This window comes from Salvelinus fontinalis, chromosome 41 (genome assembly GCF_029448725.1).
Source record: "Salvelinus fontinalis isolate EN_2023a chromosome 41, ASM2944872v1, whole genome shotgun sequence".
Lineage (NCBI taxonomy): Eukaryota > Metazoa > Chordata > Actinopteri > Salmoniformes > Salmonidae > Salvelinus > Salvelinus fontinalis.
In genome coordinates this window covers 16,388,966-16,414,923 of record NC_074705.1, presented here as the reverse complement: position 1 = coordinate 16,414,923, position 25,958 = coordinate 16,388,966, and the positions used below count along the sequence as shown (strand labels likewise).

Genomic DNA, 25,958 nt, shown 5'->3' with positions numbered 1-25,958 from the left:
GTCTCCTGTATCTAATGTGTAATAATAACAGATGTTCACCCACACTGTTTCAGGTTTTCAGTGCATGGTTTTCAGTGCATGCGGTGTGTGGCCTATGTGATTCTGGACAGTCGTAATTGATCAATTCCTGTCATCAAAAGTGCTTTGTTAGAAAAAATTACAGCAATAACACAATTTTTTCTTCTTTCTTTCTTAACAGATTTCGCCACATGTGAGCCCCTCACACAGTTCAGCTGTTCCAATGGAAGGTGTGTTAGTGTGAAATGGCACTGTGACTCAGGTGAGTGGCATTTTTCTGTGAACACTCTCTTTTTACAGTTCAATTTTCTACCTCAGTGGGAAAAATTGCCTGATTTGAAATGGCGTCATTACAACAACCAGTGTACAACCAGAATTGGTTGTAATCTGGTTGTAACAACATTATTTCAACCAGTTTCCCTTACTGGGAAAATGCCATGGGATGGAACTCTCAAGAAGCAGCTTGCTGGATGAACACATTTCACCTTCTCTGAACCACGCTGTGACACTCACACTGTTTCCTAATCTCCCTTCTGTCCTTTCCCCCTCTCGTCCGTCCATTCCCCCTCTCTCCGTCCGTTCCCCCTCTCTCCGTCCGTTTCCCCTCTCTTCTGTCCGTTTCCCCTCTCTTCCGTCCGTTCCCCCTCTCTTCCGTCCGTTCCCCCTCTCTTCCGTCCGTTTCCCTTCTCTTCCGTCCATTCCCCCTCTCTTCCGTCCGTTCCCCCTCTCTTCCGTCCGTTTCCCTTCTCTTCCGTCCATTCCCCCTCTCTTCCGTCCGTTCCCCCTCTCTTCTGTCCGTTTCCCCTCTCTTCCGTCCGTTTCCCTTCTCTTCCGTCCGTTCCCCCTCTCTTCCGTCCATTCCCCCTCTCTTCCGTCCGTTCCCCCTCTCTTCCGTCCATTCCCCCTCTCTTCCGTCCGTTCCCCCTCTCTTCCGTCCGTTTCCCTTCTCTTCCGTCCATTCCCCCTCTCTTCCGTCCGTTTCCCTTCTCTTCCGTCCGTTCCCCCTCTCTTCCGTCCATTCCCCCTCTCTTCCGTCCATTCCCCCTCTCTTCCGTCCGTTCCCCCTCTCTTCCGTCCATTCCCCCTCTCTTCCGTCCGTTCCCCCTCTCTTCCGTCCGTTCCCCCTCTCTTCCGTCCGTTCCCCCTCTCTTCCGTCCGTTCCCCCTCTCTTCCGTCCGTTCCCCCTCTCTTCCGTCCATTCCCCCTCTCTTCCGTCCGTTCCCCCTCTCTCCGTCCGTTTCCCTTCTCTTCTGTCCGTTCCCCCCCTCTTCTGTCCGTTTCCCTTCTCTTCCGTCCGTTTCCCCTCTCTTCTGTCCGTTTCCCCTCTCTTCTGTCCGTTCCCCCTCTCTTCCGTCCGTTCCCCCTCTCTTCCGTCTATTCCCCCTCTCTTCCGTCTATTCCCCCTCTCTTCCGTCTATTCCCCCTCTCTTCCGTCTATTCCCCCTCTCTTCTGTCCGTTCCCCCTCTCTTCCGTCCGTTCTCCCTCTCTTCCGTCTATTCCCCTCTCTTCCGTCCGTTCCCCCTCTCTTCCGTCTATTCCCCTCTCTTCCGTCCGTTCCCCCTCTCTTCTGTCCGTTCCCCCTCTCTTCTGTCCGTTCCCCTTCTCTTCCATCCGTTACCCCTCTCTTCCATCTATTCCCCCTCTCTTCCGTCCGTTCCCCCTCTCTTCCGTCCATTCCCCCTCTCTTCTGTCCGTTCCCCCTCTCATCCGTCCGTTCCCCCTCTCTTCTGTCCGTTCCCCCTCTCTTCCGTCTCTTCCCCATCTTTTCCCTTCTCCTCCATATCTTCTCCTTCTCCCCCTCCTTTTCCCTTGTCCCCCTCCTTTCCCCATCTCCCCATCCTCCCTTTCCACCTCACCCAGATGATGACTGTGGGGATGGTAGTGACGAGGTGGGTTGTGTCCATGCCTGTTCCAGTGCCCAATTCCAGTGTGCCAGTGGGAAGTGTATCCCTGACCACTGGGCCTGTGACGGGGACGATGACTGTGGGGACAACAGTGATGAGAACACCACCTGCACTGGGACAGGTGAGAGGAAAAACACACTAACTTCTCATTCTTCTATCTGCCTTACGGGAATCACACTCTTCGGATTCAAGTCTTAGATCTGTGAAAGTGTAATGTAGTCAGAGAATATGCTCAATATAGTCTTTGAAATGGGGATGCTATTCATCACACTTCAGGGGATGCGGTTAGGAATATGGGTTTGAGATGTACAATATCCATCCTTGTAAAAATAGCCCTTACCCAAGAAAGAAGGTCTTTATTTGCTGAAGTGCGTAGCCCTACCTGAACTCTGTATTTGTAAATGTCTGTTTATCTCTCTGAACCTCGGTGTCTCCTATAGCCTCGGTATTAGCTGATGACTGCAGCGGAGATGAGTTCCATTGCCGGGACGACGGTGGCACCTGTATCCCCGAGCGCTGGAGGTGTGACGGGGACAAGGACTGCGAGGACGGGAGTGACGAGGCAGCCTGTGAAGGCACCAGCAGAATGTGTGACCCACACGCAAAGTTCACCTGTCAAACGTCAGGTACAGCACTCAAGCTACTGTGAAAAACACTTTAGAAAAGAAACGCTGCGTACTCTGTGGCTCTGATGCAGTGCATACTGTATCATTAAATACCCACGTTTAACTGTAGAAAGCTACACGGCTTTCATCATGGTGTCATCTGGACTGTAGCTACTGTGACCTACACAAAAAGCTCACCTGTAAAATCTCAGGTACTGCAGCTACCTCTCCAGATGTTTTGTGTACCGTGTGTACTCTGCATACAGGACTGTACACTCTGCCCCCAAAATGAACCCAGGCCATGTTTTTAACGTCAACCTCTCAGTTATTACCGTAGACATAAATCAAATGAATGTATCTCTGGTTATTACCCTTAAAATGGTCTTAATTTGTGTCCTTGGTGTACAGGCACACATTGGGTAAGCTGATATAAGCCTACAGGGTTAGAATTCACACACAATGGCGAGGAAAAAGCCAGAGAGCTTTTCAAGTCTTTTATGATACCTGCAGGGCATCTTATAGATGCTTTATCGTGTAGCCATGCCAGTAGGATAGGAATATTTAGGATACTTTATGTGACTCCTTAAACAGTTCCACATGGTTGTGGCAAATCAAATCGGCCTCGGAGTTGCACATCTCCCAATGTAAGTTGCTCATATTATTGGGCCAATAGTTCAGTGGAGTTGATATGAATCACCTGTACGGTGCACTGCGTTATATATCACTGGTCTTAAAGTGGAGAATTCACATGACAAAAGCCTCCAGCTTAGTTCACTGATCTCATGCTGTTAAAAGGCTTAGTACACATCATTCACTTACCATGCAAAATTCAATGAAATGTCACGAGGAGTTTTAAGATGCACAAAAAGCAGGTCTTAGCGGTAACACAGTTGATAATGGCAAGGCTTTGGAGAGAGGAAGCACAGCCTATCCAGCCATGAAGCCCAGTGCCAATGGAAAAGACATGCCTTTTTGGCCGGTGAATCTCGTATTTAGAAACGTAAAAAGCAATTGGTTCCCCCCTATTACGTTTAATTTGATTTAAAACCAAGCATAGCCTACCCTCCCCTTAATCTAGGCTGGTTTAACAGCATCGCATAGGTGCATATTTTTATCCCAGCCATTATCTAACTAGCCTATGAATAAAGGGGTTTAAATGGTCTACTGAGCAGTGGTCTAGGGCACTGCATCGCAGCGCTAGCTGTGCCACCAGAGACTCTGGGTTCGCACCCAGTCTCTGTCGCAGCCGGCCGCGGCTGGGAGGTCCGTGGGGCGACGCACAATTGGCTTAGCGTCGTCCGGGTTAGAGAGGGTTTGGCCGGTAGGGATATCCTTGTCTCATCGCGCACCAGCGACTCCTGGTCTACTGAGAGTGCTTGAAAGTATTTTGGAGGTTTTTGCCCTCATGCTTTTTCATCATTCACAATTCACATACCTGTATACTTCATTTCGCTTTTTCAGTTGGCTGTCCATCACCATTTTCAAAGAGCGCCTCTCGTTTGATTACCGAAGAGATGCGCTCCTCCAAACTATTCAATCCTCCTATAATGCCATATCAATTGCAATTTGTTGGGAGAATCCTCTTCGCACATGAGCCACGATACAATTGACAGGAGCCAAATATTTTGTATAGACGTGCAAATGTTGTGCTTGAAGACATTTAGGCCTACGTGTGCACACAGTACCATGGAACGAGAGAAGCGATTTCTGATATCATGACCCGATCCTATTTAGAAATATTGTTGCTGGTTTAAAAAGCAGATATATTCTTTTTTGTGTCATTCGATTAAAAACAAAACGTATTAGAAAGATTCACTGTCCGTGGGTTTATGGTGAGAATGTACATGACTGAATGCAATGCAATTTCATCTTCCATTTCTGTAGAAGTGCAAAAATGATCTGTAAGATGGTTCCATGACGTTTATAAAACGTTACATTTGCGAGCAGTGTAACAGTGAGTGGACATTCCCCCTTTCTCTTTATATTGGATGTTTATCCAGCTCCCGTGAAAAGTTTAGATATGCGCAAAACCGTCTAAGTTACCTTGTCTGTATTATACGCCCACGGGGAGCAATTATGGTACCTGTAACTGTATGACTGTATTTAGACATAGCCTATTTAAAGCAGGCTGTTTTGTTTTCATTCAAATTTGATTATGCACTGTCTTTTCAGGGCTTATTAATAGCCTAGTTAATCTAGTTTATTGACTACGTTTGGCATGTCCATGTCCAGACTACAATTTACAGTAGGGCTAGCGCCTATATCTGTGTGAATTCTATAGAAAATGTTTAACAATGTATTTTCATATTGAAGCAACTCAAATAGTACAGTGTGAAATGCAAAAATGTTCAAGAGCAGGCTATTTAACGAACTAGGCTATAACGGATTACCGCCAGCGCTAAGATTGACCATTGCATTAGGCTTGTTAAAAAAAGATCCCTCAGCGTGGATTCTGAAACAGCTTCATTAGGATGCCCGATTGGAATCGCAGTATTTTGTAAAACACTCCCAAATTAAAGCGAACAGAAAGAGCATACCTCCGACAATAGATCATCACACTGTTGTTTGAATTGAAATAATTGGCAGACTCAGCTCTGATCTGTATTCACTGTGTCTGTCCAGACTAAGCTGACTGCCTTACGCCGAGGCTGACAAAGTATAGCCTTTGAAAATATATAGGAGCCTTTAAAAATATGTAGGGCAGCATCCCAAATGGCACCCTATTCCCTATACGGCGCACTACTTTTAACCTATGCCATATGGGCCCTGGTCAAAACTAGTGCACCATATAGGGAATAGGGTGCCATTTGGGACAAAGACATAGCCTTTCATTAGGCCTTGTTGCAAGCCCCGTAAACAGGATTTATTCCAGGGTTTCCTCATCAATACCACAGATTAAAGCTGAGGTGGGCTGCCTCTCTGCTTGCACCATCCACTTTATTTTCTTCTGATGCCTAAAGCGCTTTTATTCCTCAGCTTTTCAGGAGTCCTCTGAGACTGTGCTTTTTACCTCGCTGCTTCCAATAATTGCTTCCTATTTCCTGCAATTGTTTCTAAAAGCTTCTATTTCCAGTCACTTTTGAAGCATTTGACCAACTACCTAGAATCAGCAGAATTGCTTCATTCGATGGTATTGACAATTTAGGCTTAGGTATCACTATGACCATTTTCTCACCAGTTTTTCTCTGATAGTTTCTGTTCTCTCCAAGAAAATGGACAATCAATTCTTATTTTTGTACTTGGAGTTGAAATGTGGGTTTGTTTTCATTCACGATATCGCTTATAAGGACAAAATTATTTCGATTTTTGCAATTTTGTCCCTTGCCTCATCACCTCATCTCTCTCCATTTCTCCCCTCACAGGCAAGTGTATCAGTAAGAGCTGGGTGTGTGACGGGGACTATGACTGTGAGGATCTGTCCGATGAGGAAAGCTGTGCGATATCGCCCTGTAAACCTCCCAGATACCCCTGTGCCAACGACACCTCCGTCTGCCTGCCTCCTGAGAGCATCTGCAACGGGAGATACGACTGCTCTGACCACTCTGACGAGGGACACTTCTGCGGTATGACCTTTGTTCAAACCACTTCTAACCAATTCTCTTGGTCCTATTTCTCTCACTTGAGTCAGTTCTCTTGGTCCCCACTTCAATTCATTATTAAATGTCGTTCAATTTTTTTCCCCACTTAATTCTATACTTTCTTTGTCTTCCTCCTCTAGCCCGACCAGCAAATGTATGTTGACAGACAGTGTTGAGCTGTTGTAAATCAGCAGCAGTGCTTGCTTTGGCATCGTCCATCTGTCCTCTTATTCCCCGCTGAACTCAGGGAGAAACTCGGGGAGAACAAGCTGTTGAGGCTGGAGAGGATATAACTCTTGCTGACCAAGATCCTTAGTTTCCTCTGGAAACACTCCAAAGACGGCAGGGAAGAGACAGAGGAGACATATTAATAGTGAAGGGGGATTATGGTTTAGAACAGAGACCGTCCTTTTGTTTGGACCACATGGGCTAGATGATCGTAGCAGTAGGGTCAGGCTTAGGCAATGGGGTTAGGCCAGATGAATACCTTATGTTAACATGAATGACCTGCCCAGGGATTATCACATGACACTTTGTCCATAGGAAAAAAAGATGCGAGACAGATATGACAGGAAAGCTGTGTTCACTTTCTTGCGGGGTATCGAGCCCCTATGTCACTAGTCGACAAGGACGTGCGGTACATCGGTCTCCATCCGTCACTACTCTCTGACTTTCCTTCCATACACCTGTCTGTGTTCTCGGAATCAATCTGCTCACCTCTCATCACCTTTCTTCGTCTCCTTCTCTCGCCATCTCAGCCGATTGTATTTTGGGCAACGGCGGCTGTAGCCACCAGTGTGCGGTGGCTCCTGGGAGGGGCGTGGCGTGCTCCTGCCCGCCGGGGCTCAGTCTAAGCCCAGACAACAGGACGTGCCAGACCCTGGACTACTGCTCCAGACACCTCAAGTGCAGCCAAGTGTGTGAGCAGTACAAAGCAACCGTCAAGTGTTCCTGCTACCCAGGCTGGAGGCTGGAACTAGATGGGGACAGCTGCCAGAGTACAGGTAGTTGGTGTTAAGCTCTGTGTGACATGGCTGATAAGTTTTTCTGACACATACCTGCGCTCCATGGAACTGTCCAAGGACCGCATATAGAAACGAGAATTCTGATTCTATTTCTGTGTACCTGTGTGTCTCAGTCAGTAGAGCATGGCGCTTGCAATGCCAAGGGTTGTGGGTTTGACCTGCTGGGAGCACCCATAAGTAAAATGTATGCACGCGTTTTGCTAAATGGCATATATTATTCTATTCTATGGGACAGCCATCCTTACCCTTGTGCCATGAATCCACATATAAAAAGCAATGTGATAAATTGGTTATGTTAATACTGTACATTCTATTCCAAATTCTAAATCAGTTATTTGTGATATTCCATTTATATAGTAGTTAAATACCTTTGGAAGAATCAGTATTCATTTGAATATTGGCCATTTATACACCTGTGGCTTTATAGGCCTTTTTTTCTCTTCATCAATGTCTCCCAGTTATATAAAGTAACATCTGGTAATTGTGTTGAATACGCTCGTTTTTTTCCCATCTAAAATGTTACACTGTCGGTTGGAGATGAATCCTCCAAAGGTTTCTGTACTCATTTTATGACAAGATGAGCTAAACGAGATAATGTGATATGAAAATGAAAGACAACTTCATTAATGAAATGACGATCTATTTCATAATTATTGATTTCAATATAACCTTATTCACAAAATAAACTAACATGAGTTGCTATTCTAGCAAACAAACATGACAGTTATTTGTGTATTTGTGTGAGAATCTGTATTAGTATGCAATATTTATTATCAAAAATGTATTTCTTGACTTATTTATTGTTTCCTTCCTCAGATCCCTTTGAGGCATTCATCATCTTCTCCATCCGCCATGAGATCAGGAGGATAGATCTCCACAGGCGAGACTACAGCCTTCTAGTTCCTGGTTTGAGGAACACCATCGCCTTAGACTTCCACTTCAATCAGAGTCGACTCTACTGGACCGATGTGGTTGAGGATAAGATATACAGAGGGAAGCTGCTAGACTCTGCTGGTAGGAACACATAGAATTTGGTTGGACATTTGTTTTTATTTTTGGTTAAGCTGAGTTGTTCATGTTTAATTGAGGTCATGGGGAAAGTGTTGTATTGGCTATGTTTAGTTCTCCTCTCAACTCCACTGAAGACTTCCTAAACCAAAGCCTAGTTTACCTGTGTTTCAGCACATCCTCTTATGTGTTAGTGTGTTGGTCCTTTACTGTTATTGGTTCCTTACAGGTGTGACAGGGATTGAAGTGGTGGTCCAACATGGATTGGCTACTCCGGAGGGTCTGGCTGTTGATTGGATAGCAGGGAACCTGTATTGGATCGACAGCAACTTAGATCAGATAGAGGTGGCCAAGCTAAACGGGAAGCTCCGGACCACACTGATCGCCGGAGGAATGGAGCACCCACGAGCCATCGCTCTGGATCCTGAGCAGGGGTTAGTTATCTCTGAGTGAGTGAGTGAGTGAGTGAGTGAGTGAGTGAAAGTGAGTGAGTGTACTCTTTAACAAGGATATGCATTTCTTACAAAATCTTGGTGATATGAATGACCTTAGGGTGAGGTTGATTTGATTCTGAATAATCCTTAATCCATTTCACATGGATGATTATTCTTATTTGATTATTTTGTGGTTTAGAATTATTTTCTGGACAGACTGGGACGCCACCTTCCCTCGGATTGAGGCTGCTTCTATGAGCGGAGGAGGGCGCCATGTTGTCTTCAGAGACATGGAGATAGGAGCCTGGCCTAATGGTCTTACTCTGGACCTTATGGAGAAGAGGGTCGTATGGACCGATGCCAGGTGGGTTATATGCCTGTAACTGTCTATGTAGGGTCAATTCCCCATCAATTATATTTCAATTCAGGAAGTCAACTGAAATTCCAATTTAGATGAGGATTTCCTGAATTGGCTGACGTGAGTTGGAATTCACCCCAACCCTGCTGGTGGAAGCAAATGATTCCAATAGACAAACATCTATCTTCATCTCAACAGGTCTGATGCCATATTCTCTGCTCTGTACGATGGGACTGGTGTGATAGAGATTCTGAAAGGACATGAGTACCTGTCACATCCCTTCGCTGTCTGTCTCTACGGAGGTAGTGTCTACTGGACTGACTGGAGGACCAACACTCTAGCTAGGGCTAACAAGTGGACAGGGGCCAATGTGACAGTCATCCAGAAAACCAGCGCCCAGCCATTTGACCTTCAGATATACCACCCCAGCAGACAACCACAAGGTAGGCTAGCGCACTGTCTCAAACGTTAAGATGACAAGGTTGAAAAGAGAGTGGATGTTTTGATAAAAGACAACCTTCTCAGCTGGACAGGTTGAAGAGTTTTGTTTACTTAGGTCATAATTCATCATTTATTGTATGGTTGCGTTTTAAATTTGTTGTGACGTCTGTGTCTCACAAAATATTTTTCACTTTCTATATCCAAAGTTCTCTGAGAGATAAGAAAGTGCCATAGTGTCGTCCTGAAATGGTGATTAACCCAGTCATTCTGGACGGAGACTACTGTTTAGTCTAAATTACACTATAGTGCCTGGAAATACGATGACATTGCTAAAGTAGTCAAATATTTAGCAGGAAACAACTTTACCAGCGTTATCATGTTGTCAAATTTACTTTAGACCGATGGCAAAGTTGTCATTAGCTTGCAAAAAAAATCGCAAACAATGCTAATGTTAGCTAGCTAAAATCTGTTGGCCTCTCCTCAATCTTAGCTAGCTAGCTAACATTATACAGCAACTTAAAATGATAACAAAAGATTTCATACTAATTATTTGTCTCCTTTTGAATGTCATCGTATTTCCAAGCCACTGTAATACACTTTGGATGAAATCTTCATCGGCGCTGATTGACGATGCATTGAGTAGAATGCTTAGTCGGGCATCAGTCCAAAAATGAATGTTCAAAACGATATTGTGACTAAACATGCAACCCATGAATTGGTTCATCTGGCTTCATTTTCTCTGTCTGGACTTTTGGCAGTAGGGTTCGTTTACAGGACTCTGCCTTTCACAAATCAAATACGTTTCCTTCTAAGAGTATCAGAATCTTGTATTAAAATAAACCACTCTAGTTGATTATTGAAACCACATTTTGTTGACTATTGAAAACTTCCCCTCCTCTCCCCCTCTCTCGGCGATAGCCTCAAATCCCTGCGAGGCGAATGGCGGCCGTGGACCCTGCTCCCATCTATGCCTTATCAACTACAACCGCACCGCGTCCTGTGCCTGCCCCCACCTCATGAAGATATCTGCAGACAACTTTACCTGCTTCAGTGAGTGAACCTCACCCCTTCATCCGTTTGTCAGTCGGTCTGTCCTTACATCAGTCTCTCCGTCCAGCCATCGCGCCATCTACCTATCTAGCTATTCATTCATTCATACAATCCTCCACATTCATATCCTCCACACTCCACACTACAGTGCATGTCCCTCAAAAGTGATTCATTTCCAAACACAGCAGGTTTCTGCTGTTTTGAGAAGGAAAGTGAAGAAGGTGTCTGACAAGACTGTGATAATATTCACACTACAATGACATTGAAAGAGCATGGAATTTCAAATTCTCTGGGGGTTTGAGTGTTGAATAGCAAGGCCACCAATAACACCTGCTTGATTCTGAACTTTGAAAGCAGGCTACACGAAGCAATGTCAACGTCCAGTTTTCTCTTGTCCTTCAACAGCACTGAAGAGATTCCTCCTGTATGTGAGGCGAACCGAGATCCGTGGCGTGGACATTGACAACCCTTACCTGAACCTGATCACAGCCCTGACGGTCCCAGACATAGATGAGGTGACAGCAGTGGACTACGATGCATCAGAGGAACGAATCTACTGGACTGACGTCAAAACACAAACCATCAAACGGTCCTCCATCAACGGAACCGCAATAGAGACGATCATATCCGGAGGTAGAGAAAGATGATCACCTCTGTGTTCTGAAACGTATCGGTTTTCGGACACTAACGAAACAAAATGTTTGTTGTGAAATGTATTCTCAGACTGTTACACTGTTTTGTGTCCATTTGACGCCCTTTTCATAGGTACCCGTTCAAATATTCATAGTGCACCTGTCAGGTTGTTCAAGCGACAGACTCCGTACATGACTTTATTGAAGAGATGAACGTGACCGTATTGATGTTGTCTTCTGCATATGATTTCGTTGCAGGTATTGTTAATGTAAGAGGGCTGGCGCTGGACTGGCTCTCCAGGAACCTGTACTGGATTAGTTCAGAAAGCGACGAGACACAGATCAACGTGGCGAGGCTAGACGGGTCCCTGAAAACCTCTGTGGTTCACGGGATTGAGAAGCCCAAGTGTCTCACTGTACATCCGTCTAAAGGGTAAGGTTCGATTTTTGTATGTACTTATATACAGTTCAATGTCTGATATTGATTAGGTATAACAAGATATAGTCAAATGAATGCTAGTTACATGATATGATAAATTAGGCACTTTTGTGTTGGTGTTCTGTATGCAAAATATTGTTTTCCTATTGAGTTTTTACCTTCCAGGAAAATGTATTGGACAGATGGCAACACAATCAACGTGGCCAACATGGATGGAAGCAACAGCAAGATCATTCAACAGAACCAGAGAGAGCCAGTTGGTAAATGTCACATGCACAATACAAAACATCCACATTTAGTGGCCAGTACCAGTTCTCTTCTGCAATTTTATATTGCACGACAACAGTAGTACGACTATCCGGTAACAAACGATGTTGCAATATTGAGTGAGATGATTGGTAGAGCAGCAACCCAATAATACGCCAATCGTAACTGTAATCGATGATGTCTCTTCTAGGCCTGTCGATAGACTACACATCAGACAAGCTGTATTGGATCAGTGGAGGCAACGGCACCATCAACAGGTGTAGTCTGGACGGCAGTGGTCTGGAAGTGCTGGAGACCATGAAGAAAGAGCTGCTTAAAGCCACGGCCCTAGCTGTTATGGGTGAGTGGCGAGAGTTTAGGACACGGGCCCGTGTTCACAAAGACTCTCAGAGTAAGAGTGCTGGTCTAGGATCAGTTTTGCTTTCTGGAGCATGGTTCTATGGATGAGCACTGCTACCCTGAGACTCTGTGCATATTCTTTTGTCTTAGAAAGTGCCTGATATAAATATGTTGTGCTCTTCCAGCTCATAAAGGTATTTTCGGCCCAAATTGAATTTTGTACTAGTCCAGTGATTTGGCGTTGTTTTTTTCTGGAGTACATGAGTAAAAGGGGTTTTGACAGTGATGAACCTTTGCTGTCTTCTTGCATTGTATTATTTGCCATTTCCCCATTTCTGTTTATGTCTGTCTCTGAAACTATTCCAATTCATGTTTAAAATTGCATCCCATCTGATAAGATGCTTCATCCAGACAGAATACATTAGGGAACTTTCTCTGGCTTCACTAGCACTTGTTTGGCCTCTACAGTGATGGGCGACAGAGCTGCCTCACGCTACAGAAACAGAAAACACTAACCAGGCTTTCTGACTCAGAGATCCTGCTCACTGACTGTCTGTTCCAGGTTTACTTATAGCTGTAATGGTGATTGTATTAATACTGTACGTCTATTATGTTTTAATAGTACAGATCATTGAGGGGGGGGGGTTCTCTCCACGCTCTACAAGAAAGTTCATGATACTATTAACAGGGTGGAATAATTATTTTTCATATCGATTAGATGGTTGTATTAATTTGTTTAATATCGTACTATTTAATATTGTAGTGGTTATTCCCCATGAGTAACCCTGCAGGGAGTTAGACAGGGGAGAAACATCATTATTGATGGGCTTCTCGCTCTGGTTTTGTTATGATTCCTTAATTTAGAGTACCTCTCTTATCTGCTTGGGATATTGAAATAGCCTCTGGGATATTAAAGTACAATCTGTCTATCTACAGTATGGTATGCCGTAATTCTGTTGGGGATACTGTTTGGTTTTGATGTAATTCACCGGCAGAGGGACTGCTGTTTATACAAATCCTATCTTGTGTTTTAACCATAGTGTAAGCATGCAACCATGGTTACACTATGTGTTTCATGTGTTTTGACCATTTTTTCTCTGTGGTTTTAACACGCCGTCTTTTTGTACGCTCTCCAATCCTCCCGTCATTCGAGGAGATTCTGTTCTTTGTCGATAGCTGTAGTCCAGCAGGCCAAAAGCCAAGAATGGTCTGGCTTAAGCCCATTGTACTGTACCCCATTTAAGTCTGCAGACAGGTTAAAAAAAAGAAGAGAAAGTTAAGTTCCCTATCTACAGGCCCAGGATTGGTCTTGCTTCAGAGGTTTTCTGACTGCTGAGCCGCTGTGCTATGTCCTTTGTGGCGGGCTGACTGTTCCTCAGCGTTGCCTGTTTGCTGGAACTGGGCTCATGCATAAACATTTGAATTTTTTTTCCGGTCAAGGGTGCAAATACAGTACACGGGCTTATAAAAAATATGTCACATGGCCCAGTTCCTCTGTTTCCTCCCTGGACCTGTGCCCCTAAGATTTATGGGTAGGGGAATGAACTTAAGATCCTCTCCGTCTCGTATCACCCGATTCTCAGAGGAAGAAATCTGAAAGTCCTCCTTTACACAGCTCCCTCCTTGTCCCTTCTTCTACGAGCATCCCAGGAGTCAGCCCCGGCCTACTGTATTTATCAGCAAGGGAATACTGTACAGTGAGAGCTATACACACCTTATGGATAATACAGTATTATACAGTTCCTATAATGTCTTCGATTCAGTTACAATTGTATGTTACAGTACCTAGGAAAGCAATCACTCAATGTGTTATTTGGGTCCAGTGATATTTTTAGTGCTTTGTGTATAGCCTACTATTTATGAACAAATGGGCCGTTAGCTTTTGATTGAAGGGTTACTCACAGAGACAGCATAGAACCACTATTGCTACCGTACAGTATTCATGGTCTTTTGAATAGCTCCGATTGATCAATATACTTGTCAATTCAGTCATGAACAATCATTGATTTCCTGTGTTCAGGTGCCAAGCTGTGGTGGGCCGATGACAACTTGGCCCAGTTGGGGACCGTCAGTAAGAGAGGTGGGCTGGACATGGTGGTTTTACGCAACAAGACCGCGGGGATTGTTCACATGAAGATGTATGACGAAGACAGCCAGACAGGTAATGGAATGAGTATGACTGCTACTCAATGCTTTCACTCATGTCAGACTTTGTTGTATGCTTTTGACTAGAAATTGCTAAGTGATTTGATCCTCTCTTGAGAATGCACCAACATTGCTTTTTATTGGTATATGTACGTTTCAGAAGAAATTGTCTTTTTTTAATCCAACTGGCCAAAAATAAGGGTTCTTCATTGAGACACAGCTTTATTGAAATAAGAATTCCGTGTAGCAGTCATTGGCAGTACCATCCATGTCATTGACACGTCCAATATCAGGATGGCTCTCAATCTCTGTTAGTATTAAAAATGGCAATTAAGGTGTCTTAAATGTAAATCTTTCAACTTCCTCCTCAAACTTCCTCTGACCAATTAGCTACTTCATTTATCTTTTTGACACAGACCACATGGGAGTATGATCATGTCTCATTAGTCTTCTCTCTCTCCCCTTCTCCTCCCTCTCTAACTCTCTCTCTTTCTCTCTCTCTCTCTCTCGCTCTCGTCCTCTCTCTCTCTCTCTCTCGCTCTCGTCCTCTCTCTCTCTCACTCACTCTCACACACTGGAAGTGCTCATGCTTTCGTGGAAGTACTGTAATCTCATGAAAATAATCGGGAACGTAATGCAATGCAGATGTACTCTGCCTAACTCTGCTTTCCCCCCATCATGCTCAGTTAAATAATATGCATGTCGTCCTACTGTGTCGTTACTGTGCTGTTTCCTGAATGAATACACAAGCATACACAATGACCGTGCCTACGTGTTAAATGTACAGTGTAATGTTCCACTGCTGTGCAGGGAGGAATCTCTGTCAGGAGAACAATGGTGGCTGCTCTCAGCTCTGCTTCCCAACATCAGAGAGCACACGGAGCTGTTCCTGTGCCGTGGGCTACAACCTCAAGTCCGATCGCATGTCGTGTGAAGGTACTGTGCCGGCTTCTCGTGGGAGTACACTGAAAAGGGAGCACGCCATATGAAAACCACGATGTGAATCTGATTTTGACATCTGGAGTTGTCTATGAGCGTTGCTCTTTTGTGTTTGACGGACTAGGGTCTTTCCTGATGTGATGTGAAGGTTAGACTCACATTTTACATGTACAGTAAATGCCATAGAGTTGATTGGTTTGGCTTTGTGTTTGAACTTGAAGGCATGGGGTCTTTCCTGATGTACTCAGTTCACGAGGGCATCAGGGGGATATCCCTGGATCCCAGTGATAACAGTGAAGCCTTGATGCCGGTGACAGGCTCAGTGATGGCTGTGGGGATTGACTTCCATGCTGGTGAGTGTATTGACATAGTTTTTTTGTGATTATTTGGACTATTCTTCATGCTTCGGATTGCAAATTAATCATTATCGTTTCAATGTTCTAATTGTTATTTTTAATTATAGTTTGTAGAAAACAAATGAAGGGAAGAACATGAATCCTTTTCAATTAATTGATTTTCCTAATAGGAAATGACACGTTATATTGGACAGACATGGGCTTGAACAGAATATCCAGAGCCAAGCGAGATCAGACGTGGAGAGAGGACATTGTCACTAGTGGTATCGGCCGCGTGGAGGGGATTGCAGTGGACTGGATTGCAGGTAAGTAGCCGAGCTCTCAGTTAACCTTTACTTAAGAGAATACAATGTTAAGTGCAAAGGAGGACATACAAGTACAGTTCCTCCGGAAAGTATTCAGACCCCGTGACTTCTTCTACATTTTTGTTAAGTTACAGCCTTACTCTAAAATGGATTACATTGTTTTCCCCCCTCATCAATATACACACAAAACCCCCATAATGACAAAGCCAAAACAGAATTTAGACATTTTTGCGAATGTATTGAAAATAAACAACTGAAATATCACATTTGCATAAGTATTCAGACCCTTTACTCAGCACTTTGTTGAAGCACCTTTGGCAGTGATTACAGCCTTGAGTCTTCTTGGGTATGATGCTATAAGCTTGGCACACCTGTATTTGGGGAGTTCATCCCATTATTCTCTGCATATCCTCTCAAGCTCTGTCAGGTTGGATGGGGAGTGTTGCTGCACAGCTATTTTCAGGTCTCTCCAGAGATGTTCGATCGGGTTCAAGCCCGGGCTCTGGCTGGGCCACTCAAGGACATTCAGAGACTTCTCCCTAAGCCATTCCTGCGTTGTCTTGGCTGTGTGCTTAGAGTCGTTGTCTTGTTGGAAGGTGAACCTTCGCTCCGGTCTGAGGTCGTGAGCTCTGTGGAGCAGGTCTTCGTCAAGGATCTCTCTGTACTTTGCCCCGTTCATCTTTGCCTCGATCCTTACTAGTCTCCCAGTCCCTCCCGCTGAAAAACATCCTCACATCATGATGCTGCCACCACCATGCTTCACCGTAGGGATGGTACCAGGTTTCCTCCAGACGTCACGCTTGGCATTAAGGCAAAGTGTTCAATCATGGTTTCATCAGACCAGAGAATCTTGTTTCTCATGGTCTAAGAGTCTTTAGGTGCCTGTTGGCAAACTCCAAGTGGGCTGTCATGTGCCTTTTACTGAGGAGTGGATTCTATCTGGTCACTCTACAATAAAGGCCTGATTGGGGGAGTGCTGCAGAGATGGTTGTCCTTCTGGAAGGTTCTCTCATCTCCACAGAGGAACTCTAGAGCTCTGTCAGAGTGACCATCGGGTTCTTGGTCACCTCCCTGACCAAGGCCCTTCTCCCCCGATTGCTCAGTTTGGCTGGGCCAGCTCTAGGAAGAGTCTTGGGGGTTCCAAGAATTGTGTTCTTGGCAACCTTCAATGCTTCAGATTTTTTTTGGTACTCGTCCCCATATCTGTGCCTCAACACAATCCTGTCTCGGAGCTCTAAGGACAATTCCTTCGACCTCATGGCTTGGTTTTTGCTGTCAACTGTGGGACCTTATATAGACAGGTGTGTGCCTTTCCAAATCATGTCCAATCAATTGATTTTACCACAGGTGGACTCCAGTCAAGAAACATCTCAAGGATGATTAATGGAAACAGGATACACCTGAGCGCAATAGCAAAGGGTCTGAACACTTACGTAAATAAGTTATTATTATATAATTTTTTTAATCAGCAAAAATGTCTAAAACCTGTTTTTGCTTTGTCACTATGGGGTATTGTATGTAGATTATTCAGTTTTTTTGTTTTGTCCATTTTAGAATAATGCTGTAACGTAACAAAATGTGGAAAAAGTAAAGGGATCTGAATACTTTCCGAAGGCACCCTTGCACGATTCACTATTTCTTCTAAAATAAGTTAAAAAATATATATATATATATATATATAAAAAGTTTTTCACACATGTATTTGTTTGATTTACAACCGCACAGGACCTTGAAAAAAATATCCAAATGATATTTTTCGCTTCAAAGTATAAAACAAATTGCCTGGACTAAATTATTCAGAATTGAAATTCATTTGGTTGGAGGCAGGTGATTCTCATTTACAGTGCAACATCTCACTCGTAAAAATAGCAGTTCAACCATAAAAAAAAGACAACAGAGCATTCTGCTCCATTGTAAAGTGCAAGAGTGCCAATATATTTGACTGCAACTGTAGGACATACAGAGAAGACAAGAGCCATAGGACATACTTCTCAACTAAGACATACATGCAATGTAATGAATTGACTGACTTGTAAATGCAATGGTTGAACACTGTACAAAGTCATGTTTGTGTTGTTTACTAGGTAATATCTATTGGACGGACCATGACTTCAACGTCATCGAGGTTGCTCGACTCAGTGGCTTGTACCGAGCCGTGGTGATAGCTGAAGGACTTGACCAGCCCAAAGCCATTGCTGTGCACCCGGTGAAAGGGTGTGTACAGTCTTTCATTTCAGTCAACACTTTAAAGTCCACCTGCTTGGTATGTAATGAACACATCCTATCTACATAATGTATTCCCTAGAAATGACCACCAAATAACCAATGTTTTGATTCATTTTGATAGCCAGTAATAATGAACGTCATAAAACGATCTTTGCAAGGTTATATAGTAGAATTATATCATTACAGTTAGAATGTATTTACACCCCTTGATTTGTTCCACATTGTGTGAGCATCCAAGGGACTGCCGACTCAGGTCTACCGGCCGTCTCTCTCTCGGGGGTAAACCCATGTGTCTACTGGCATACTGGCCTTTTCTATGAAGTTTTTACTGTTGGTTAATTTAATTACACTTTAATACTATAGAATTTGTATGCATTCACACATGTAGACTGCACGATCAATATGTTGTGTTTTTCTTTCATGTGTCTTGTCTAAACAGTATTTCTATCTCAGCTCCGTGCAAAGCGTTTTCAAATCTCAGGCTCTTGGATATATTTACATCTCAAGCTAACTCATGGATAGACTAACCGGTGCCCCCGCACATTGACTCTGTACCGGTACCCCCTGTATATAGCCTGACTAACCTGTTCCCCCGCACATTGACTCTGTACCGGTACCCCCTGTATATAGCCTGACTAACCTGTACCACCGCACATTGACTCTGTACCGGTACCCCCTGTATATAGCCTGACTAACCTGTTCCCCCGCACATTGACTCTGTACCGGTACCCCCTGTATATAGCCTGACTAACCTGTTCCCCCGCACAATGATTCTGTACCGGTACCCCCTGTATATAGCCTGACTAACCTGTTCCTCCGCACATTGACTCTGTACCGGTACCCCCTGTATATAGCCTGACTAACCTGTTCCCCCGCACATTGACTCTGTACCGGTACCCCCTGTATATAGCCTGACTAACCTGTTCCCCTGCACATTGACTCTGTACCGGTACCCCCTGTATATAGCCTGACTAACCTGTTCCCCTGCACATTGACTCTGTACCGGTACCCCCTGTATATAGCCTGACTAACCTGTTCCACAGCACATTGACTCTGTACCGGTACCCCCTGTATATAGCCTGACTAACCTGTACCCCCGCACATTGACTCTGTACCGGTAATCCCTGTATATAGCCTGACTAACCTGTTCCCCCGCACATTGACTCTGTACCGGTACCCCCTGTATATAGCCTGACTAACCTGTTCCCCCGCACATTGACTCTGTACCGGTACCCCCTGTATATAGCCTGACTAACCTGTTCCCCTGCACATTGACTCTGTACCGGTACCCCCTGTATATAGCCTGACTAACCTGTTCCCCTGCACATTGACTCTGTACTGGTACCCCCTGTATATAGCCTGACTAACCTGTTCCCCCGAACATTGACTCTGTACCGGTACCCCCTGTATATAGCCTGACTAACCTGTTCCCCTGCACATTGACTCTGTACCGGTACCCCCTGTATAAAGCCTGACTAACCTGTTCCCCCGCACATTGACTCTGTACCGGTACCCCCTGTATAAAGCCTTGCTACAGTTATTTTACTGCTGCTCTTTATCTATTTCTTATTTTTATTTATATTTTTTACTTATCTATTTATTACTTAACACTTATTTTTCTTGAAACTGCATTGTTGGTTAAGGGCTTGAATGTAAGGAGTTCGCTGTAAGGTCTACCCTTGTTGTAATCGGCGCATGTGACAAATACAATTTGACATGATTTGATTAGTCTTAACTTGTTTAGAGTACTTATAATGTAAATATATTGATTTCCCCTTCCTACAGCAGAGCAATTTGAAAGCCACTGATATCAATAGATTTCAGAACATGTTTTATAAGATACTAGCCTACTCCTGTGCCCCAAACTAAACCAAGGGTGCTATAATTGTACTTAAGAGGAATATTCATCTTAATATGAAGGTGGGGATCTCTGGGGGAGACACTGATAGACAGAATTGTTATACCTCTGTTACTATTAATGGCACTACATTATGTTTGTCCTCCATGTATGCACCAAATGCTTTTGATAAATCATTTTTTGAAGACCTGAAGCGTAACTTGTTAGACTTCCCAGACTCAGTGACCATCCTTGGTGTAATGAACACGATGGGAGACAGAGAGCTGGTTTCTAGCGCAGGTGTTTATTGTTTATGTGTTTATTGTATTATTATTATTATTGTTAAGCACCACAGGAGGAGACAGGTAGCTGGGTCCAGGGGCAGGCAGAAGGTCATACACAGGATGAGGCAGGTAGCTGGGTCCAGGGGCAGGCAGATGGTCATACACAGGAGGAGACAGGTAGCTGGGTCCAGGGGCAGGCAGATGGTCATACACAGGAGGAGACAGGTAGCTGGGTCCAGGGGCAGGCAGATGGTCATACACAGGAGGAGGCAGGTAGCTGGGTCCAGGGGCAGGCAGAAGGTCATACACAGGAGAAGGCAGGTAGCTGGGTCCAGGGGCAGGCAGAAGTTCATACACAGGAGAAGGCAGGTAGCTGGGTCCAGGGGCAGGCAGAAGGTCATACACAGGAGAAGGCAGGTAGCTGGGTCCAGGGGCAGGCAGAAGGTCATACACAGGAGAAGGCAGGTAGCTGGGTCCAGGGGCAGGCAGAAGGTCATACACAGGAGAAGGCAGGTAGCTGGGTCCAGGGGCAGGCAGAAGGTCATACACAGGAGAAGGCAGGTAGCTTGGTCCAGGGGCAGGCAGAAGGTCATACACAGGAGAAGGCAGGTAGCTGGGTCCAGGGGCAGGCAGAAGGTCATACACAGGAGAAGGCAGGTAGCTGGGTCCAGGGGCAGGCAGAAGGTCATACACAGGAGGAGGCAGGTAGCTGGGTCCAGGGGCAGGCAGAAGGTCATACACAGAAGGAGGCAGGTAGCTGGGTCCAGGGGCAGGCAGAAGGTCATACACAGGAGAAGGCAGGTAGCTGGGTCCAGGGGCAGGCAGAAGGTCATACACAGAAGGAGGCAGGTAGCTGGGTCCAGGGGCAGGCAGAAGGTCATACACAGGAGAAGGCAGGTAGCTGGGTCCAGGGGCAGGCAGAAGGTCATACACAGGAGGAGGCAGGTAGCTGGGTCCAGGGGCAGGCAGAAGGTCATACACAGGAGGCAGGTAGCTGGGTCCAGGGGCAGGCAGAAGGTCATACACAGGAGGAGGCAGGTAGCTGGGTCCAGGGGCAGGCAGAAGGTCATACACAGGAGGAGGCAGGTAGCTGGGTCCAGGGGCAGGCAGATGGTCATACACAGGAGGAGGCAGGTAGCTGGGTCCAGGGGCAGGCAGAAGATCATACACAGGAGGAGACAGGTAGCTGGGTCCAGGGGCAGGCAGATGGTCATACACAGGAGGAGACAGGTAGCTGGGTCCAGGGGCAGGCAGATGGTCATACACAGGAGGAGACAGGTAGCTGGGTCCAGGGGCAGGCAGAAGGTCATACACAGGAGGAGGCAGGTAGCTGGGTCCAGGGGCAGGCAGAAGGTCATACACAGGAGAAGGCAGGTAGCTGGGTCCAGGGGCAGGCAGAAGGTCATACACAGGAGGAGGCAGGTAGCTGGGTCCAGGGGCAGGCAGAAGGTCATACACAGGAGAAGGCAGGTAGCTGGGTCCAGGGGCAGGCAGAAGGTCATACACAGGAGAAGGCAGGTAGCTGGGTCCAGGGGCAGGCAGAAGGTCATACACAGGAGAAGGCAGGTAGCTGGGTCCAGGGGCAGGCAGAAGGTCATACACAGGAGAAGGCAGGTAGCTGGGTCCAGGGGCAGGCAGAAGGTCATACACAGGAGAAGGCAGGTAGCTGGGTCCAGGGGCAGGCAGAAGGTCATACACAGGAGGAGGCAGGTAGCTGGGTCCAGGGGCAGGCAGAAGGTCATACACAGGAGGAGGCAGGTAGCTGGGTCCAGGGGCAGGCAGAAGGTCATACACAGAAGGAGGCAGGTAGCTGGGTCCAGGGGCATGCAGAAGGTCATACACAGGAGAAGGCAGGTAGCTGGGTCCAGGGGCAGGCAGAAGGTCATACACAGAAGGAGGCAGGTAGCTGGGTCCAGGGGCAGGCAGAAGGTCATACACAGGAGAAGGCAGGTAGCTGGGTCCAGGGGCAGGCAGAAGGTCATACACAGGAGGAGGCAGGTAGCTGGGTCCAGGGGCAGGCAGAAGGTCATACACAGGAGGCAGGTAGCTGGGTCCAGGGGCAGGCAGAAGGTCATACACAGGAGGAGGCAGGTAGCTGGGTCCAGGGGCAGGCAGAAGGTCATACACAGGAGGAGGCAGGTAGCTGGGTCCAGGGGCAGGCAGAAGGTCATACACAGGAGGAGGCAGGTAGCTGGGTCCAGGGGCAGGCAGAAGGTCATACACAGAAGGAGGCAGGTAGCTGGGTCCAGGGGCAGGCAGAAGGTCATACACAGGAGAAGGCAGGTAGCTGGGTCCAGGGGCAGGCAGAAGGTCATACACAGAAGGAGGCAGGTAGCTGGGTCCAGGGGCAGGCAGAAGGTCATACACAGGAGAAGACAGGTAGCTGGGTCCAGGGGCAGGCAGAAGGTCATACACAGGAGGAGGCAGGTAGCTGGGTCCAGGGGCAGGCAGAAGGTCATACACAGGAGGCAGGTAGCTGGCTCCAGGGGCAGGCAGAAGGTCATACACAGAAGGAGGCAGGTAGCTGGGTCCAGGGGCAGGCAGATGGTCATACACAGGAGGAGACAGGTAGCTGGGTCCAGGGGCAGGCAGAAGGTCATACACAGGAGGAGGCAGGTAGCTGGGTCCAGGGGCAGGCAGAAGTTCATACACAGGATGAGGCAGGTAGCTGGGTCCAGGGGCAGGCAGAAGTTCATACACAGGATGAGGCAGGTAGCTGGGTCCAGGGGCAGGCAGAAGGTCATACACAAGAGGGGGCAAGTAGATGGGTCCAGGGGCAGGCAGAAGGTCATACACAGGGGGTCCAAAAAAGCAACAGTACAGGCAGGGAAAGACTAGTAACGTCGTCAGGGAGATCAGGCAAAAAGTTGATTACAGGAAATAGGATAGGCTAAAGTACAGGCAGGGAATAGGCAAAAGGCGTCGTTAGTGAGGTGGGTAAAAATATGATGGAGTGCAAAGAACTGAACTAAATAGTGTGTGATAATGACATACAGGTGTGTGAACAGGTGATCAGAATTCAGGTGATTGGGATCTGGAAAGTGAGCTGTGTTCAGGGGATCTAGGTGTTTGAGAGTGTGAGCTGGAAAGTGAGCTGGAGAGAGCTGCGTTCAGGGGATTTACGTGTTTGACAGTGTGAGTTGGGAGCAGACGTTACACTTGGGGGAGATTTTAACTTGACTCTAGATCCTGCTATTAATACCACCAGTGATAATATCTTGGCACTCCGGGCACCTTCAAATTATATTAAGACCTTTTTAGATGACTTGAACATCGTGGATGCCTGGCGCCTAACAAATCCTAGTACTATAGATGATCTTATTTTCTCCCCAACATCAGTCTTTCTCACAAATTGATTGTCTTCACCTCCCCTGAAATGTACATCCCATGCAGAGATTTTAACAATGCTGTTATCTGACCATTCTCCCTTATTGATTTATTTTGAGATTTCTCCAGGATTCACAGGTTTTAAGAGATGGCGTTTCAATGTTTTTCTTTTACAGGATAGGGAAATCTTAGACTACATTTTTGCTATCTTACAAAGTGGGATTAAAATGGATTTAATTATAATTTTTTGGTGGAAGAAAAAACAAATTTGAACGTTTATAAAAATCATGAAAAATAAAACACTAATATAGAGTGCATTCGGAAAGTATTCCCTTCTTCCACATTTTGTTCCCTTACAGCCTTATTCTAAAATTGATTAAATTAGTTTTTCCCTCATCAATCTACGCATGCTATCCCATAATGACTCATTGAAACAGGTTTTCTTTTAATTGTTGCATTTATTTAAAAAAATAAAAAACAGAAATACCTGATTTACATGAGTATTCAGACCCTTTGCTATGAGACTCAAAATTGAGCTCAGGTGCATCCTGTTTCCATGAATCATCCTTGAGATGTTTCTACAACTTGATTGGAGTCCATCTGTGGTAAATTCAATTGATTGGACATGATTTGGAAAGGCACACACTTGTCTATATAAGGTCGAAGGAATTGTCCATAGCGCTCCGAGACAGGATTGTGTCGAGGCACAGATCTGGGGAAGGGTACCAACACATTTCTGCTCCATTGAAGGTTCCCAACAGCACAGTGGCCTCCATCATTCTTAAATAGAAGAAGTTTGGAAGCACCAAGACTCTTCCTAGAGCTTGTCGCCCAGCTAAACAGAAACCGGGGGAGAAGGGCCTTGGTCAGGCAGGTGACCAAGAACCTGATGGTCACTCTGACAGAGCTACAGAGTTCCTCTGTGGAGATGGGAGAACCTTCCAGAAGGACAACCATCTCTGCAGCTCTCCACCAATCAGGCCTAGAGTGACCAGACGGAAGCCACTCCTCAGTAAAAGGCACATGACAGCCCGCTTGGAGTTTGCCAACAGGCACCTAAAGGACTTTTAGACTAGATTCTCTGGTGTGATGAAACCAAGATTGAACTCTAGTCAGAATACCAAGTGTCACGTCTGGAGGAAAACTGGCACCATCCCTACGGTGAAGCATGGTGGTGGCAGCATCATGCTGTGGGGATGTTTTTCAGCGGCAGGGACTTGGAGACTCGTCAAGATCGAGGGAAATATGAACAGAGCAGATCCTTGATGAAAATCTGCTCCAGAGCGCTCAGGACCTCAGACTGGGGCAAAAGTTCACCTTCCAACAGGACAACAACCCTAAGCACATAGCCAAGACAAGGCAGGAGTGGCCCAGCCAGAGCCCGGACTTGAACTCGATCGAACATCTCTGGAGAGATCTGAAATAGCTGTGCAGCGTCACTCCCCATCCAACCTGTCAGAGCTTGAGAGGATATGCAGAGAATAATGGGATAAACTCCCCAAATACAGGTGTGCCAAGCTTGTAGTGTCATTCCCAAGAAGACTTGAGGCTGTAATCACTGCCAAACGTGCTTAAACAAAGTACTGAGTAAAGGGTCTGAATGCTGATGTAAATTTGATATTTCAGTTTTTTTTCATTATACATTTGCTAAATTTTCTAAAAACATTTTTTTGCTCTGTCATTAGGGGGTGTTGTGTGTAGATGAATTAGGGGGATAAAAAAAAAATATATTTTAGAATAAGGCTGTAACATAACAAAATGTAGAAAAGTTTGGGGGTCTGAATAGTTTCCGAATGCACTGTATCTTGGCTAGATAAATATTCAGCCCTCTGAGACAATAAATAGAAACACCTTTGGCAGAGATTACAGCTGAGAGTCTTTCTAGGTAAGTCTCTAAGAGATTTGAAAACCTGGATTGTACAATATTTGTCCAATATTTTTTATTTTATTATTTTAGCTCTGTCATGTTTGTTGATCATTGCGAGAAAGTCATTGTCAAGTCTTGCCATAGATTTTCAATCCAATTTAATTCAACTGTAACTAGGCCACTCAGGAACATTCAATGTCATCTTGGTAAGAAACTCCACTGTAGATTTTCACCTTGTGTTTTATTCTATTGTCCTTCTGGAAGGGGAATTCATCTCCCCTGTTGGAAAGAAGAGTGAACCAGGTTTTTGCCTGTACTTAGCTGTATTCCGTTTATTTTTATCCTAGAAAACTCCCTAGTCCTTACCGATGACAAGCATACCCATAACATGATGCAGCCACCACCATGCTTTAAAATATGACGATTGCTACTCAGTGACAGGTTTTGTTGGATTTGTCCCAAAATAACGCTTTGTATTCAGTATTACTTAAGTGCCTTGTTGCAAACATGATGCATGTTTTGGAATATTTGTATTCTGTACAGGCTTCCTTCTTTTCACTCTGTCATTTAGGT

The 25,958-nt window shown here is 45.6% G+C and overlaps 1 protein-coding gene across 7 annotated transcripts in view; it reads left to right on the top strand.

Annotated features, from left to right (window-relative positions):
* Positions 1-25,958, top strand: part of LOC129840671 (low-density lipoprotein receptor-related protein 1B-like) — a 202,929-nt gene that overhangs the window by 78,828 nt on the left and 98,143 nt on the right. For all 7 annotated transcript variants that reach the window (XM_055908708.1, XM_055908710.1, XM_055908707.1 and 4 more), the window contains exons 18-36: positions 200-280; positions 1,880-2,044; positions 2,364-2,549; positions 5,891-6,091; positions 6,865-7,110; positions 7,948-8,145; positions 8,369-8,573; positions 8,773-8,937; positions 9,130-9,374; positions 10,291-10,422; positions 10,828-11,055; positions 11,313-11,487; positions 11,659-11,753; positions 11,951-12,100; positions 14,120-14,260; positions 15,055-15,180; positions 15,405-15,536; positions 15,710-15,844; positions 17,929-18,058. In XM_055908708.1, coding sequence (XP_055764683.1) covers positions 200-280; positions 1,880-2,044; positions 2,364-2,549; positions 5,891-6,091; positions 6,865-7,110; positions 7,948-8,145; positions 8,369-8,573; positions 8,773-8,937; positions 9,130-9,374; positions 10,291-10,422; positions 10,828-11,055; positions 11,313-11,487; positions 11,659-11,753; positions 11,951-12,100; positions 14,120-14,260; positions 15,055-15,180; positions 15,405-15,536; positions 15,710-15,844; positions 17,929-18,058 — 3,136 coding nt within the window. The remainder of the gene's footprint in view (positions 1-199; positions 281-1,879; positions 2,045-2,363; positions 2,550-5,890; positions 6,092-6,864; positions 7,111-7,947; positions 8,146-8,368; positions 8,574-8,772; positions 8,938-9,129; positions 9,375-10,290; positions 10,423-10,827; positions 11,056-11,312; positions 11,488-11,658; positions 11,754-11,950; positions 12,101-14,119; positions 14,261-15,054; positions 15,181-15,404; positions 15,537-15,709; positions 15,845-17,928; positions 18,059-25,958) is intronic.